The sequence below is a fragment of the Anopheles merus genome, chromosome 3R, assembly GCF_017562075.2.
Source record: "Anopheles merus strain MAF chromosome 3R, AmerM5.1, whole genome shotgun sequence".
NCBI classification, from domain to species: domain Eukaryota; kingdom Metazoa; phylum Arthropoda; class Insecta; order Diptera; family Culicidae; genus Anopheles; species Anopheles merus.
The window spans coordinates 16,939,014-16,955,826 of NC_054084.1; the positions used below are offsets into that span (position 1 = coordinate 16,939,014).

Genomic DNA, 16,813 nt, shown 5'->3' on the forward strand with positions numbered 1-16,813 from the left:
ATTATCTTCAAAATCAATTATCTTCAATACGGCCGGCAAGATTATGCGAAAGATTTTGTCTGGAGAACCACGGCAACCACCAACACCATAGCACACCATGCCATTGAAGTGTCCATTGAACTACCTAAAATGCAGTAACGTGACCAACGTGTATAATTGATCTATCTCTTAAAATTACTTACCAAGTCGCTGTAAACAAAACGATCCAAACAATCAGTGCGATGTTAGTATGAGCTGAAGGTGGTCCACAGAATGAAAACAATTCGTTACCCGTATCCCGTATTAGCCCCATCAATCGCCACGCCACACCGGAAAAGGAAGAAGCGGTTTGCATTTGTCATGAATTTAAAATATCTTTCTTTATTGAACTCGCGCAATTAGTATCCAGTTTCTGCTTCTGCTTGGTGTGTGAGTGTGTGTGTAGTGTTATATCTCACTTGCTTGATGTACTGTGCTGCCTGTAACACTCTGGCTAGGCTGCTCTCGCACTCCACTCAATTGCTTACTTTACGCGTTTACAAGATATATGTATAATAACTTACATATTATTGGCTTTGCTTTAGTTTAGTGTTTTTTTTTCAGAATGTAACAGTTTTCAGGCTAGCTCGAGACGAAAGAGGGAGTTGTTGTTGTTGTTTTTTTTTTGTAAATATTTAACAGTTTCCTACTTTCCTGCTAGGAGTATTTGTTGTGATTTCTTTTGTTTTCATATCGTTTTGTTTGATTTTGTGGTTGTCGCTTTTACTTTTTGGTATAGTTTTGCTTATATGTTTTTCTTTTTCTTCACTTACACAACTACACTTTCTTTCGTACGCTCCTTCCTGCTTTGCATAAACAGAAACCGAAGGTAGAATTTATATACTAAGTGATTTGGTTTGTTATGTTTTGTATTTGTTGTCTTGTTTCTGTTCGTGTTTTGCTTCTTCATATTAGTAGCTTGTAGTCACTTTACTGCTTTTGGATTAGCATTTACTTCTTACTTTATTTGCATTCGTTTAATGGAGAGCTTATGCAGAACGCGTTCTATTTTTAACCTGTGTTGGATATAGGGAGTTTCGCTAGCTTTGGCTATGTACACCAGTAATACTGTCCACCGCTTAGCTATTGGTGGTCCGCCGATTTGAGCTTTTAGAAGGGGGAAATTGAAGTAGAACTGTAGTCCATAGAATTTAGCTACTTTTAGCGACCGTTAAGGAATTGGACTGACGCTGATATGAATACGAACAGATGGTCCATCCCCGATAGTGGCAAACAATGATAAGGGGGGTGTTTATTGTATCGTTTAAAACCGGTTAAATTCGAACTGCGGAGAATCAAATCAATAGCTTAATAGGAGAATAGATGTGTAGAACAGTGAAAGAATGGGTAACAGTGTTAGCTTAGAGACTCCCGCCCGTCGGTGGGGTTTAGAAATACATCCTTCTCGGCCGAATGTGCGCCACGCGCATTATGCTCTGCTGCAGAAAAGGGGGAACAATATGTTCTTGCTACTTTCACTACTTATGCAATGAAGTGTGTTTGTGTGTATGTAATGCGTAATGCCGCGCGCTTTTGCGTACATTTGCCAGCACGCTTTCCGGCGCTTGTGTGTTATTTTGTACATATTGTGGGTTTTTCGATTACATATTTCACCTCATGTTAGAAGCGAACATAATAGTTAACGCAGTTTTATGTGTCGTTTGTTTTTTTTCGGATAGTTTCACTTGCTTACGTTCTATAACTGTTTCGTTTACGGTGGTTGAGTAGAGTGCGGTGCCTGCTGGCTTGTTCGCTCGTCACATGCAGTTTCAAGATGTCTCGTATTACAGAGCAGTAATTTAAAAAGGCAAACGGTACGAAAGTCTAGAGCCCACATCCCGCAGGAATGAGGATCCCAATTATTGCTAGAGTGATTTGTTGCTGCTCAAACACATTTGGCTGCACACTATCACGAACCCAGTGGTACGGCGAGATATCGCAGAGGCTGCTTACTGCTGCCCTTCCAAATCGTTGAAATTGCAATTTTGATGCTGTGACGCAAGCGTAGTTTTGTTTGTTTGTTTTAAGAGTAATAGTTGTCATAGTGTTTTGCTTCGTATTATACACGTGCACTTTTTGTAGATTTAATTATTTTTCAAACGTTTTTACATGGTCAAACAATAAATGTGTACCATCTATCTGCACAGCACATCGTGACGAATGATGGGTTGTTTTCCTTCGACTTTATTGCATACAACGCTGCGACTGTGGACGCAACTGTGGATGCTGCTTGTGTACAATACGGTACGCAATGTGGGGCGCAACTTTATTTGCCGTACGGTGAGCTTTTCTGTGGCAACCACGAACGATAGCTACTAACCCTGTTTCTGTGCCGTACGGTTTGCGTCTAGCTCAGTACACTGTTGCGTTCCTCTTTGGTTTCGTTTAATGATAAATTCTCTCGTTTAGAATTGTGTCTGTTCTGACGCATGATAAAACAGGGGGCGATACACCCTTGATCGGACGGGGTTCGTCCAGCGTAAACGCCCTGCATTCATCAAATCGTTTGATTGTTAAAATCATTCCGAAAAAAATACTTTTAACTTTCTTTGATTCAGCGCTGGAAAAGAACGGTTCTCTTTTCGGCATTTTTTTTTATTGAACAGCTTTTGTTAGAAATTCGTGTTTGCTTTGTACAGGTATAAGCGCTTCAAATAGATCAAGAAATTGATGAATGTTTTCGACTTATTATGTGTGAAATGCAACGAGTATTGGTATAAATAATGTTTCTTGATGTTACATAAACTATGTTCTGCTTTAAGCACAAAAGAAAAGATTTGTTTGCGTATGTGGTAAAATGCTGCTATATGTACACGTAAACCATCCTTTTTCACTGATTTGAATGGTTGGCAAAACTTGAAGAAGAACATCGAAGGCTGCTACTATTTAACGACTACGCACACCAAAAACACGCACACATATTCATGGACACATGGGGTTTGAGCCATTTCTCTCTCTCTCTCTCCTTCTCTCTTCTCCAAAACCAAACGCTAGAGACAGAGCAACAGAGGGAGCAAGAAAGAGTGGCCCCAACATCGACTACTACTATTACTACTACTACTACTACTACTATCCTGATCTATATAGTAAACTCGAGCTTTTGCTAATTGCACACGTCACTTTGACGTCGACCTCTTTTGAACCGTTTTTGAAGAGTTTTTGGTTTTACAACTTTCAAACTATGTATGGTATATAAGTTTTAAACTCATGTTTTCAACAATTTTTATTTCTTGCTTTGTTTGGACCCTTAATTTATTATATTCCTATTCGCTACACTAATCGAGCATCCGCTATTGCGGTGCGGTTTAAGGTCTAGTAGAGAAGAGCTGGGGTCTTATTGCTAGCATCTTATCTGTTTTTTTTGTTCTTCTTTTTATTGTATAATTATTATTGGTTTTGTTTATGTGTTCGCTAAGAAGTAAATCTCTAACCAGTATGCTGCTGCTCAGTTCAGCAGTATCCGTAATAAGGGGGTTTGCAAAGAAAAACATACCAATTGGAAAGGGTTTTTGCTGAAGATTAAAGCAATAGAGCGGCAACTTTATCTACTTATTGACATGTTTGCTTTTATTCTGGTGCTCTGTACTACCAAGCAAACGGAACAAACGGAGCAGAACATGTTGTCACAATCCAAGAACCAAACACTAACTTATATTAGCTACTTTTCGACTGTCTGTGGCTTCGAATAGTAGGACTATTTGCACGCTAATTCGTGGGTAAGTTATCGGTAGCTTATAACGGGAGCTTGTAGTAAATATTCAGCATCAGATTACCAATCATGGTTTGAGCAGAGTTCGAGGAGGTGTGATAATTGCTATGCGTTGATTGCCCTGTAAATGTCTCGAGCACACAGAAAGGTGTCTACTGTTATATCACTGATATGATTGAGAGAGAGAAAGAGAGAGAGAGAGAGAGAGAGAGAGAAAGAGAGAGAGAGAGAGAGAGAGAGAGAGAAAGAGAGAGAAAAAGGAAAAACACGCACGCAGGCGTCTCGATGGGATTAAAGGAAGCAACACGAAACGGATATCCTATCGCCAAAAGCAACTCATCAACACGTGTTTCTACGCACCCCCAAAACGCAAAAGAAAGATGCAAACACAAAGGACACAAGGAATAACTTTTCTCGTAACAGTAATTTCGATTTGATCGGATGATTAATTCGTCATAACTATGGAATGACGAGGTACAAGGGAGCGTATCACATTAAATGGTATGGGGGAAAAAGCGTTCACATAACACTCTCAGCCTATTACGAAGCAAGAATACAAGCGTCAGAGGGTAGGCGTTTCGGTAAAGTAAAACCCTTTCCACGTGCAAAAGACCACCGAAAAAGTTAGTTTACGAACGCACAGAAACCATTAACGGAAACGGTGGCCATTTATTTACGCAACCGGCCGGCGCTATCGTGGGTACTACTGGAGGCGCGTTATTATTCGGCGCCGTTTTATTGCAAACATCACCATCAAGTGATTAATGTTGGTCGGTCTAAATTGTTTCTTAAAGTACAATGATAGCAACCCTCCCCTCCCCCTGACATTACAAAACCTTTTGCTTACACAAAACAGAAACATGACTCGGTGTCGGTTCCGCTCTAGGCAAACCGCACACCACCGCAAGCAATCGCGCAAGGACGTGTGGCATAATGCGTCTCTGTTACACAAGAGCCTAATGGAACACAGTCAAGCCATATGAACTCAAAGGTAAAACTCATCCTTTCGAAAGCTTTCAGCGGAAAGTTATGCGTTCTTTTTCTTATTCCTCTCGTTGTTCCGATGGCAGATGCGGGGTAATGATTTCCACGCATCATCGTGCAACTGATATACGAGGGCGAGAGAGTGTGCGCGCGCTTTCATCACACATTTCCATCCAAAAGCTCCGTGACGCGGTTAAAAAATAAGATAACGTGGGTATGGCTTTGGGGAAGGAATACACGTGTTGCCTGAGGGGGGAGGGTCGGTAGTATTTGTGTTTGAATTTCACATCACATCCCGCTTCCGACCAGCCAGATGGGGAAAGAGCACAGGGATTGTTTGTAATCTTTGGCGAACCAGCGCCGGTGTATGCGTTGGAATTGTTTCGTAGACGTACGCACACGCATACAGCACACGCAAATCTCGTATTCACATGTGTATTGGCCGCTGGCAGATAATACCAGCGCCTGGGTGCAGAATGGGGGATTTTACATTTGTTGTTGTACCCCTTCAGTATGCTGAGAGCATCATCCTTTCGTGCGTTCCCCGGCAAAGGTAAATAATAAAGTATCAAAACTCGCAACGGGATTTGACGATCCATCTTCGGCGATGAAGAGGGCGAGCGGTTTATGGTTGAATCGTAAAACCCTTCGTATCGGTGTATGCATGAGAATGAGGCTCGTAACTGGAAAGCAAAAGGTAAACAGGAGCGGGAAAACTCATAATCATTTGGGTATAGTTGCTCCCGGCTGCGTTGAGCTTTCGTACAGAAAAACAGGTGTAATTTCATAACATTTTGAAATGTTTGCATTGTTTCTGAGTAGTTAGGTAGTGGTTTGATAAATGAAAGATATCATAAATAATTGTTAGATTAGGGCCCAAAGAAGACCCAAATAAGTTTCCAAAGGGATTAGACCATCGAGAATTAGAGTTCTTCAACGGACATCATCAATCGTTCCTGTCTCCCCAAAAAAACCCAGTCGTTTGGCCCTTCGGTTTCATGGTGTCACACCTCATAATGTTAGGCGGCACTGAAGGCCATGCCATCAGCACAACGGCACAACGTTCAACAGCGTTCTCATAAATTCTAATAAACCTACTGGAAATAAAAATCCAACTAGCAAAAGCAAGGACACATAACAACATCGACGAAAAAAAAAACTCTTCTAATCTAACTCGACACTCGGCTCAGTGTGTCGGTTAGACCCACGCTCCCACCAGACTAGCAGAGAGCTTTGAGTTTAATCTCTACCCCATGTTCGATCGGGAAAGGCATCGGAGCAACCACACTCGCACACACACACCGCCCCGAGAACCCCCGATAAAAGGGAATGGAACGTCCCCGGTACGAGAAATTGGCAATTGTACCATGTACAACCCACCCCGTCTCCACTCCCCCCTAAACGTACACCCACTCTCGGTTGTTGTGGTGCGGTTTGGCAAATGTGTGAAATCGAGCAAAATCATAATCGTAAATTAATTTAACACTCATGAAATCTGTGTCCTCCAAATGCGGAAAGATTCGGAGGAAGGGGATGCAATGGTTCGGAGAAAATTGGAAAACCCACATCCGCTCGGTGGGTGTGCGTGTGTGTGCGTGTGTATGTGTCCTTGGGTGTGTCCTTCGTTTCAACAGATGGTTGTCTGCTTGGGGTTTTTTGACTGAAAATGGCGCCACCCGAAAGGACCATTCGGGTGGAGCCCGCTGTCAAAACCGGAGCACGAGCTGTGGCCATCCGGTGGCTTTCCGGGATGATACCATCTCCGGGGTGTTAATTAAATTTAAAACAACGGGTTACGCACCGTACCTTCCATTTCCCCTGAGAACGGGGAGGCTAGAGTGTAAATAAGAGAAAGCGAAAGAGAGGGAGCAAAAAAAACAGCTCCAACTGGGGCCTGACCCTGTTTAATTCCACTGGGTTGGCGCACTGGCGCATGGGTTCAGATAGATCAGTACGATTAGTTTTCCCATTCGCATTGGCTAACGTTCTGTTCGCGAGCAGCTTCAGTGGAGGAGATTGAAACAAACAGTTGAAAAATATATTGGCTAGCTTGTGTGCTTGTGTGCAAAGATAACGATTAAATGTACTTTCTGATGTTTTGAGTCGGTGTAAACGACAGTGTTCAGGTAGTTGATATGACTGGTTGTGTTTGTTTCTAGTTGTATTGCTTTAAACCTTGAGCTTGAATGCATTAACAGAAGGTAGTGCTGTACGCGCATTCGTTAAAAGCAAAGCCGTATGGGAACGGGGGAAAAAGGATTTAAGTATTATTGTATATACTCACAATAAAGTAAAGGACATATGATAGGAAGTATGACTTATGAGGCTGGAAAAGGATCACTTCTCTCGTCCTCGCCGAACATGGCTGCATAAGAATCGGGAACTTGTTTCTTGTTATCTCGTTAGGGATAAATTTACAAACACCACTATTATTATTGTTATTATTATTGTTATTAACTACATCACTTTCCGAAACATTCCTATGGGAACTTTTATACACCGTTTCTGCAACCAAAAGACGCCACCTTGCGCAAACACGTCCCAAGTCCAATCGAACAGGGTAATGTACGATTGTGTTCATCTACACCTCGCGGGTTTGCTAATTGTTACATTGCACGCGCTTTAAGGTCTGTTGCTGTTGATTTTACAGACCACCTTTTCAGCGCGGTTTCCGCACTGATTCCGACTATCACACGTTCGTTTTGATATATGTACAGTTTTGTTTAGCTTTAAACTCTATAATGCTGGGGAAAGATAATTGGGAAAGGGTTCAGCGCGAGTCAGCTCGAATTCCTTTGGGTGCTGCTGCACACCTTTTAATTTTGCACTGTCTCTGCCCAGCCCAGGGTGACGACGCTCAGTAGGGTGTATCGCATGCATGTATGTGCCAGAAAGGACAACGACCCTTCCGGCCAATGCCGTCACTCAGCAGGTGATGCTTGCATTCATTTCCACCTCGATGACGTGTGCTGAACTCTTCGCAGTCACACGTTGTTCGTGTTTTGTTTTGTTTAATTTGTCACAACCGTATTATTTTTTCTTGTCCTCATTTTTGTTCCTGTTGTGTTGTTTTGTTTATCTTTAATGTCGTCGCTTTACATTATTGTGTTTACTATTACAGTATTGTTTGGTGATTTTCTCTTTAAGAACCTACTTGCTTTTTCATGTGCTCTTGTTATCCATTCTGTTTGCCGACAATTGTTCTAGTGATGGCTTTTCCTTGTTTCTTTTCTTTCCCCTTTTTTCATCTGTCTGACTTTCACTCGAGAGTGTATGGGAATAGTCCCAAAGTAAACTGCAAGTGGGAAGGCAATTAAAGTCATTCCGGGATACCGTGGGATAGCGCTGAAGCGCCAAAACGTGCCAACATCCCTGCGACACGATTGCACGCGCCAACTATCTAACAAATGTTCCCAGAATCTTGCTCGAGTCTCGGTTATACTCTATTCCCTTTATTCTAACACACACATACACACACCGGTGTGCCGGGGTTATTTATAATGTTTCGCGACTGTTTGCTTTCCGTCTGTGATGCCGCTCGTGTGCTTCGGTGTACGCTCGATGGCAAGCGTACGTTTGGCGAGGTGCCGTTTTAATGATGCAGTGTATTTGCTCACCCAAGTGAATGCGGGTTTGGATTTTTGAGGCCCAAAGGGTGCTGGGCCGGGCTGGCGGCATCTGGCGGCGAAGGATATGCGCTGCGCTGTGCCGGGTCCGACACTCCAGCTGAGAGCTAACTCTTGCTTCTACCCGCCCGCCCCGTTCTCCCATTCCCTCCTGTTCGTTTCTACCGTGCTGCCGAGTGAAAGAGAAAGTCACTCGGCATGTGAAAATCCTACTTCAGATACTACGCAGAAATTGGCTCAACTACAAGTTTGTGTGTAACGCATTGTTTCCTATTTGTTGTTTCGCTTCCCTTTCCTTACTTTCACGAGGGCCGGTGCGTGTGTGTGTGTGTGTGTTTACGCATGAAGCTCTTGTTAGGGTCTGGTGCCTTGGGCAGGCACTGAGAGGTGTCTCGTGTGTTACTACCATCCGCTGCGTGTGATGATGTTGCTGCGGAACGATCGAAATCGATCGGATGGGGGAATGTCGGGAAGAGTTTTCCCTATTTGATCCTGGTAGTTTTACCCCGTGCGTAACCATCACTGCGCACCATTTCCCGTGCAGACAAGCTGTCCGAGCTAGAGCAAGTGTAGAAAGGGAGCGATTTTGCTAGAGAAGAGTGAGAAACTTTTACATGAAACTTGAAGCTGAATCAGTAGCACCGAAGTAATCAAGCAAATATTAATCACTGGAGCCACCATTGCCCAGGCCGGGCTTTACATCTAGCGGCACCTAGAAAGGAAAAGAAAACAGACAGAAAGAAAAGAAAGAACATTAACGTTTGACACGAGAATGCAAGAAGAAGTAAAACAAAAAAAAAATACGCAAAACTATACGCAAGACGCTGAAAGTAAATTTAGAAAGAACGTGACAAGGCGTGCCCAGAAAAAAAGGCAGCATTATATTGAGACGTTTTCCTGGGGCGTGTGACTGTCGCTGAAATGTGATGTGATGTCAGGTTTATTAGTGCGGGCGGGTCAACTTGGGGCCAAATGGCTTAATTTATCAGCCTGTTTGCTCGATATCGATCAACCAAAAAGGGGGTTGAACTGCCGCGTAGCATGGTACGACCGGGGCCGGGAAAAGCTCCGCCATCCCGCAACGCACCGAGCTCCATCCAGTGTGCTTTCACATTATTATTAATGAAACACGCGGGACGGTGGAGCGCTATTTTCCCAGCGCCTCGAGCTCTGATAGGAGTAAATGCCCGTTACTCGGGGTGCGTTCGCGAGGAAAAGTTTGGGGAAAAAAGTTTCTTCTTACACCGTCACACACACACATACACACACAAACACACACACACACACACGCAGGAAGTGGTTTGTGTTTTGGCGGGGGATGGGGTGGTAGCAGAGGACGTAATGAAACTTTATTTACTCTGGTCCTGCCGGTGTTACGGTTGGTCGAAAGTTCGCTTTTTGCAGCACTACGGTTGGTGATGGTACGATGGCAGTATGATTTTGAATGTTAATTAAGGTATCAAAAGCTGGCTGGTGCGCTTGTCTTGAGCGCTTCGATATGAGGCCGTTACGTGACAAACAGGAATGGTTAACCAGGAATGGTGTTTCGATGCTGGCAGGTTGGCAAACGATTGAAAATGTTTTATGCATGTGCACATTACACGGGAACGTTTTATGTGGCTAATTGCTAAAGCTGTGCAGATGGCAAAAGTTCATCACCGTGGGACAGCTCAGTGAGCTAGAGTGGGATGAAGGGGAAGAAGAGAGATTTGAATACATTTTTAAATCAATTGTGTACTTAACGGTCCAGTGGTTGGTCCAGCACACCGTATTATGTGTTTTCAATTTCAGTGGTTTATAAATCTATATTTTACAAAGTATGTAAACAAGGCACATCGTGTGTCCTTTTAGGCGAAAGTCATTGCACGATGCCAAAGATACAAAGATATATAAATACAAAAACATTATTGCAATTGGTTCAGTATTTTGAAGAAGTTGAAGCTATTAAATTAAATTAAATTATTAATTAAGATTAAACTATTGATTTCAATGGGTTTTGTGATTCAATATGATTTCTTAAATACCCAAAAAGCCCCCCCAAATATACAAAAAGTGTATTTTGGTAAAATTTCATAAAACAAAACTTTTGAGAAGATAATACAGGTCTATTATGTGAATTTAGGAAACTGAATTATGTTGCATTGGCAATGGTAACAGATAATTTACCAGACACTCCTGGACGTAGATCTCTTATGTGATGGTTCCGGTAGTGATGAAATGCCGTTTCTTAGACCAGCGCGTTCCTTTGTTTACAAAGAGTTTGTCATTTAACAAATTGTTGTATATTGGAAAAGGTTATGCACGATTGATTTTACCATAAAGTTACTAAAGCATTTTTTTAGAAACAGTAATTTTAATGATTGAACTATATTTAAAGTGTAACAACTCATTCTTAACACAAAAAAGCTAATAATAACGAGTCTTTGATGCATTATTGCTTGTGCACAAGTGTTAAAATCCAATACAACGGAACGTCACTGTTAATGATGTTGATGTTGATATGGAAAATACAACACAGTTGTAGAATAATTCCAAAGTTCGAATGGGCTGAAACATTCCAAGACAGAAATTTTGTAACGCTCAGGATAATCTCACTAAAACAGTAGAAGAAATATAAGAACGGTGTATAGCACTGCCTTAAACAATCGGTAAACTACCGCTTCGACGTTTGCTCTACAACCGAACCGTAAAAACGTTCCGAAAACCACACGCACCATTTGCAATTCAGATGGCGCCGATGGAGCCTTGCTGTGGCGAGGGCTAGCGCCATCCCGCCAAGGAACTCTTTGTAGAGTGTAATGCGTGGAGCATCAATTTACCACTGTTAAGAATAGTAAAGCCTCTCCCGCCTCCTCTCCAACCATCGCCCTGTGCCCATTAATCGCAGACACCATGCCCCCCATGCCTGGCCGCGGTGCTGCCGGCCGGGTGAAAAGATTTATCCCGGGCACTTTCGACCCAATCTCGGCTCGCCAAGCTAACTTACCAGCTTCCGGAAGCAGTCCTCGAGGAAGAGCGTCATCGACCGGTAGAGGTGCTTCTTCACGCCGGCCAGATTGTGGCCCTCGTCCGGATAGATCAGCTGCTTGAACAGTGCTCCCTTGCTCGAGAGTGCCTTCGAGAACACCATACTCTGCTGGAAGTGCACATTATCGTCCGCCGTACCGTGAACCTGTGTTTGGTGTGTACGAGAAATGAGAAGGGCCGAAACAATTGGGTGAAATCGGGGGTGGTGAGTTCCGAAGAAATGGTTGATTAAATGTAATGGTAGCGGGTTCGCGCGTTTCTACTGTAACAGCGGGAGCTGGGCAGAGGCGGCTGAGGTGTACGGAACATAAATTTGCCGAGCGATGACGGCGAAAATGCTCGACCGGGGGTTTCTTTTCCTTCCGTCCGTTCGTTTGGCCGTATCCAGTAATGGTGGGAAAGGAAATTACTCGATGAAGGATTGCGTTTTGCTCCCATCCTCCACCGGGTATAGGGTTGATAGCCGTAATCTAGCACACTCTATGGTTGCAATCGATCCTTTACGGGTTGTTTGTGTTTTTTTTCCTAATGTGTAATGCCTAACGGTCTAATGGACGTCAGCGAATGCTTACCATCAGGAACTGCTTGTCTCGCAGTTTCTCGGCGTGCTTCGACAGATCACTGTCCTCGTAGCCCTTGTAGTTGTCGGTAACGTTCGGCATGCCCATGTACCGTTCGGTGTACGTTGAATCTGAACGATGCAAAAAGGAAAAGTGAGATGAGTTATGGCTTAAGCCAAAGCCTGGGTGAGACATACCGTATAGCTTCCAGTTAGTGACGGGCGCCACACTAATGCCACACTGGAACAGGCTGGTCGGGCTCGCCATGGCTAGGGCTGCCGTGTATCCACCGTAGCTCCAGCCCCAGATACCGACCCGCCGCTTGTCGACAAAGTGCAAACTGTCACGCAGATATTCGGCCACCTCAAGCTGATCGGACACTTCGACCGTGCCGAGCCTTCGGTAGACTTCGTGCAGCAGCTGATAGCCTTGACCGCTCGATCCTCGGCCATCGATCTGCGTTACGATGTAGTCTTTCGTGCCCGCGAGATAGGTGTTCCAATCGACGCGCCACTTGTCTGTGACGAGTTGTGTACCTGGGCCGGAATATCTGAAGAATCGAAGGGAAAATGTAATGTAATTATTGTACCAAAGCATCTTAAAACCTTCAGAAGAAATACTTACACGTGAACGATCATGGGATAGCGCGTAATTTCATCCTCCCGCAGACCGGGTGGTAGGAACAGTCGCACCTGGGCATGATATCCGCCCGAGATCATTACCGGAAAGGATTTGACCTGCGGCAGTGCCACCTTGTTGATGCGCTCGGCCAACGCCGTATTGTTCTGCAGGTAGTACAGCACCTGCGTCGGACTCTTGGCCAGGTCCGGCACGATGCGATAGATGGCGCTGAACGGTACGATCGGACCGAGACACTCGATCAGTGCGTACTCGCTATTGCTCGGCGCAAAGACGGCGGTAAAGTATTGGCAGGGCATTGGCGGTACCGGTGCTACCACTTCCGGCTCGGACGGTTTTCGCTTTCGCTTGGTGGGTGGTGTCGTCATCGGCTCCTCGACGTACTCTTCCTCCTCGTCCTCGATATCCTCCCAATCGTCGTTCCATTGTTGCTGCACCCGGTTCGATGCTTTGATCGTGACGTGCGCGTGCGCACTGTGCTGATGGCTGCAGGTGAGGCAGCGCGGTGGTCTAGGGGAGGTGCCCTGTTTCGGTGGCAGTGAGGAGGCCCGGTACAGATGCTGCTGGGCCGGTGAATGCTCCGGGATACCGAGGTAGTAGCTAGCGGGTGGAAGAAGTGGAGGAAAATAATACCGACGATAAATTACACCATTTCCAGAAACACATACACACTAAAAGGGCACGGCGGTTTGTGTGTGTGTGTGTGAGGTTTTTGTTGTTGTTAAAGCTCAGCCAACTTACACGAAATTATTCGCCTGATCCCAGTGGAGGATTTTATTAACCTCAAACCGACCATGCGTCAACGGTATGATGCGTTTCTTGCCGATGTGTACGTGGACCAGGTGCCGGAAGTGTCCTTGGGAAGTAAGCAAAAAGCGGACGAGAAAGCAAAAAAACATGATATCATCATGTATGTATATGAACAGGGGATAATGGAGTGACTGAATAATGAGCTAAATCCATGGAGAAACTTTGAAGCTGGTGCCGAACCGGATCAAACGGAACATCCATCTTCGGTTTGGATTGGAGAGGAGAGGCGAACAGGGAGCCTGACAAGACGGTCGAGTTTTATTTGGGGTACGGTACTGTCCGAACCCTGAATGAATGATGTGCCTGTCCGTTCAGTGTTTTGGCGGTAGCGTATGGTTAGTTTCGAAGGGTCTCCGGGAGCTAAGTGTATGCAGTATGCGATACCGGTAACGGTAACAAATTGGCAAGATGACATATCTTTAGCATTAGGTCGTACATCGTTTATTCTTTTGGGAGGGATGGGTCATTGTTTTTATAGACGGTTGGTCGTGCGCAGTATGTTTGAAGGTTCTTTTCATTTTTTTATTGTTTCTAAGGAAGTATCCCATTTCTCATTAATTCCCATTTCGGGTACTTTTTGTTTAATAAAGTGTATCTTAACATGTTCAAAAGTAAGGAAAGAATGGTATCATTCTCATTTATTTTAAACACATTTTGAGAGCATTTTCATCAGAAAATTGAAAATATTATATTTTTATATTTTTTCTATTTTTATATTAAATACTCTTTTTTATTAACCAAATATTTATGTACTTCTGTTACATGGAGTTTAACTTTAGATTAAATAATCCTTTGAGTTTTTTTTACTAAAAATGCGTAAAAATTTATAAATATATCAAAAGTTTAATGAGTTATCTTGAAAAATAATTTTTAGCTATTTTCCAAGTTTTTGGATCCTTTTCGATTTTTTAACAAGTTTGGTGAATAATTACCTATTTGAAAACATTTTTTTTTGTTTTCCCACTATTTATTATTGTTTTCTAAACATTTTAGAAATTTTCCTACAATTTATTGGCATCGTCTCAACTTTTTTTTTAAACAACAGATTTAGAAAATCATGCGAAACAATCTTTTTATCTTAGGACGATTGAAAGCAGAGCATCCAGATATCAAGAAACATCCTAAAATCCCATAGAGTCTTTGTAATCTTAAGCCTTTTTACAGAGCTAATAGTTTAGTAGTATTATAAATTCTAGTATCATCTTTTCCAATTGTTATAATAACTTGCTAGCTTGAAGAAGATAGACAGTAAAAGTATCATCTCCGAATCGAAGCCTCATGACGACGCTTCCATTACATTGTAATGTTCGACAGGCTACAGTGCCCCAAAACTACGTCATGAATTATGCACACGCTTAAATAATTAATACGGATGCGCGATGTACGCAAAACAGTGCCGGAAGCGGTACAGAGGCTCTCATTCGCGCGAGAAAGTGTCTTCACATCCGGAAGCATCTGGTTTGTGGCGTTGGTAAGGAACGGAACCTACTCTCCTGCTTTCTAACCTCTCCAACAACTACTGCGGCAAATAAAAGAAGCATCTAACCACGGCACACGGTGCGACCTACCTGCGGATCCATCGCGCAACGGTGAGATGGCAATGTACGAGCTGCCATTAAGGCTGAAGAACGGTACGGACATCTCGTCGACCCAGCCGCGTCCATCGCCACTAATCCGGTGTGTCTGTGTTGGAAGGTTGGGAAAGGGGAAGGAGAAAAAATCGGACACGAAAGAACAGCATGAGAGACGCACTCGAATAAATCCTGCTTAATTCACAAACATTGCAAAGTGGATGATGTCGCTTTTAGTGTCGGGGCAGGGCATTCATTTGGGTTCGTTCGCTCGTTCGTTCAGCTTCGGTGGCTTTGATCTAGCAGCTTTGGGGCTAGTCGAGTGTCGGCCTTACTCTTTGCCGCCCCACTGTGGCTCCCGGGTTCGCAAACTACCGACCGATGGTAATCCGTGCTTATATAGTGGAGAACGCTTTTCGTCACCCCTTCACGTTTACAGCTTTCCTTTCTGTCGAGATAAAGGAAACCGCCGAAAAACGATGTCATTACGTTGTGGTATTCTACATGGGGCGTTTCGCGACGATTGCACCAACGCAGAATGGCCAATGGTTTTGATTGGCCTGGTGGTTTTCAGTTTGCTGTGTTTTTCACCTGCCACCCTTGCCAATTTCGCTGTAATGTTGGTGGCAGTGGTGACCGAAAGCGTTGGTCAGAAATTTATTGTTTCAATTTCACAGTTGAAATGCTTCGTCGTTCGCCAGAAAAGCTTCACCCTCCCTCACGCGATTGTTAAGCCTTTTCACGTTCCCACGTACACGCTCGAGTCACTCAGCGAGCGCACGTTCTAGTTGAAGAGACAGGCGGTATGATGACGCTTGAGAGGTGAGTCTGCTCGTGCTGGTGCTCGCTTCAAAACGGTACAGGGCGAGGATTGGATGTTAAGTATCTCGGTGAGATTTAGTCGTATGCATTTGATCTGTGACGGTTTGTATGGTACAGTGTTCTTACGTTCGCTTCGTTTGTTTCGTCGTCGGTGGCTCGAGATTTGGAATAAAGCCATCTCGGCGGATTGCTCTCGCCACTTACGATTTCATGATTGTCCCCATCGTCAACGGGGTGGTAGGATGTGCGGTGGGGAAGGGAGGGGGAGGGGGGGGGGAGAAAAGCAAATGGACAAGGATAATGCTGTTGGGAAGACAAATTACCTCCTGACAGTACCACATCGGGCTTTTGCACAGCGTCACGACCGATAGGTTCTGGGGTCGGTTCATCCAAACTACGCTGACCTCCGACGGTGACACCCAGGATGCGCTGGTGAAGTAATGCTCTCTGTGAAGGGAAGGGAGAAAGAGGCGAACGTAAACAGATGGACAGAGACATTGGCTACGTGAGGTGGCCGGCTATCGGAGCGGATCGAATGTGTAGATTAATTGAGTACGAACAGAGCCGCTGACCGTCTCGAATGGTTTGGGATCGAGGCAGTGATTGTGATTAACTTCTTTCGAGCACGGAAGCGTGTATGGTGAGGATAGCAAGGCACTGTTTATTGAATTATGAGCCAAATCATAAATCCCTTATTGTATTATAAAATAAATCGCACAACCTTCTTATTCGATATATTTCTACTTTAACATGTTATTAAATTTTCCATATGGCTTTGCATCAGAGGAATGTCCTATTTTTGATGTAATTGATTATATGCTCTTTTCTGTCTTCCCCAATTTGCGAAGAAAGGTAAGCAAAAGTTAGTTTTTTAAAAGTTGTTTGTCAAACTGCCCACTAATTCATTTGCAACTTTGTTCCTTTCGCTGGCAAAAACTTGCTCTGTTATGATCGATTCCCGAAGCGCCAAACTAGCGTCTGTGCTTCGGGAGCCTGCGCCTTAGTACAAACAAATCTTGTAAATGAAAGCATGCCCTCTGCTGGCCA

General features: G+C 44.0%; 1 protein-coding gene across 1 annotated transcript in view; it reads right to left on the bottom strand.

The window, feature by feature from the left end:
* Positions 1-340: 340 nt before the first annotated feature.
* Positions 341-16,813, bottom strand: part of LOC121595510 (inactive dipeptidyl peptidase 10) — a gene marked incomplete at its 5' end in the record, with an annotated part of 40,620 nt that continues 24,147 nt past the window's right edge. The window contains 8 exons of the mRNA XM_041919543.1: positions 341-9,049; positions 11,324-11,509; positions 11,937-12,055; positions 12,122-12,474; positions 12,549-13,163; positions 13,305-13,419; positions 14,942-15,056; positions 16,090-16,213. Of these exons, the coding sequence (XP_041775477.1) occupies positions 8,999-9,049; positions 11,324-11,509; positions 11,937-12,055; positions 12,122-12,474; positions 12,549-13,163; positions 13,305-13,419; positions 14,942-15,056; positions 16,090-16,213 (1,678 nt within the window). The remainder of the gene's footprint in view (positions 9,050-11,323; positions 11,510-11,936; positions 12,056-12,121; positions 12,475-12,548; positions 13,164-13,304; positions 13,420-14,941; positions 15,057-16,089; positions 16,214-16,813) is intronic.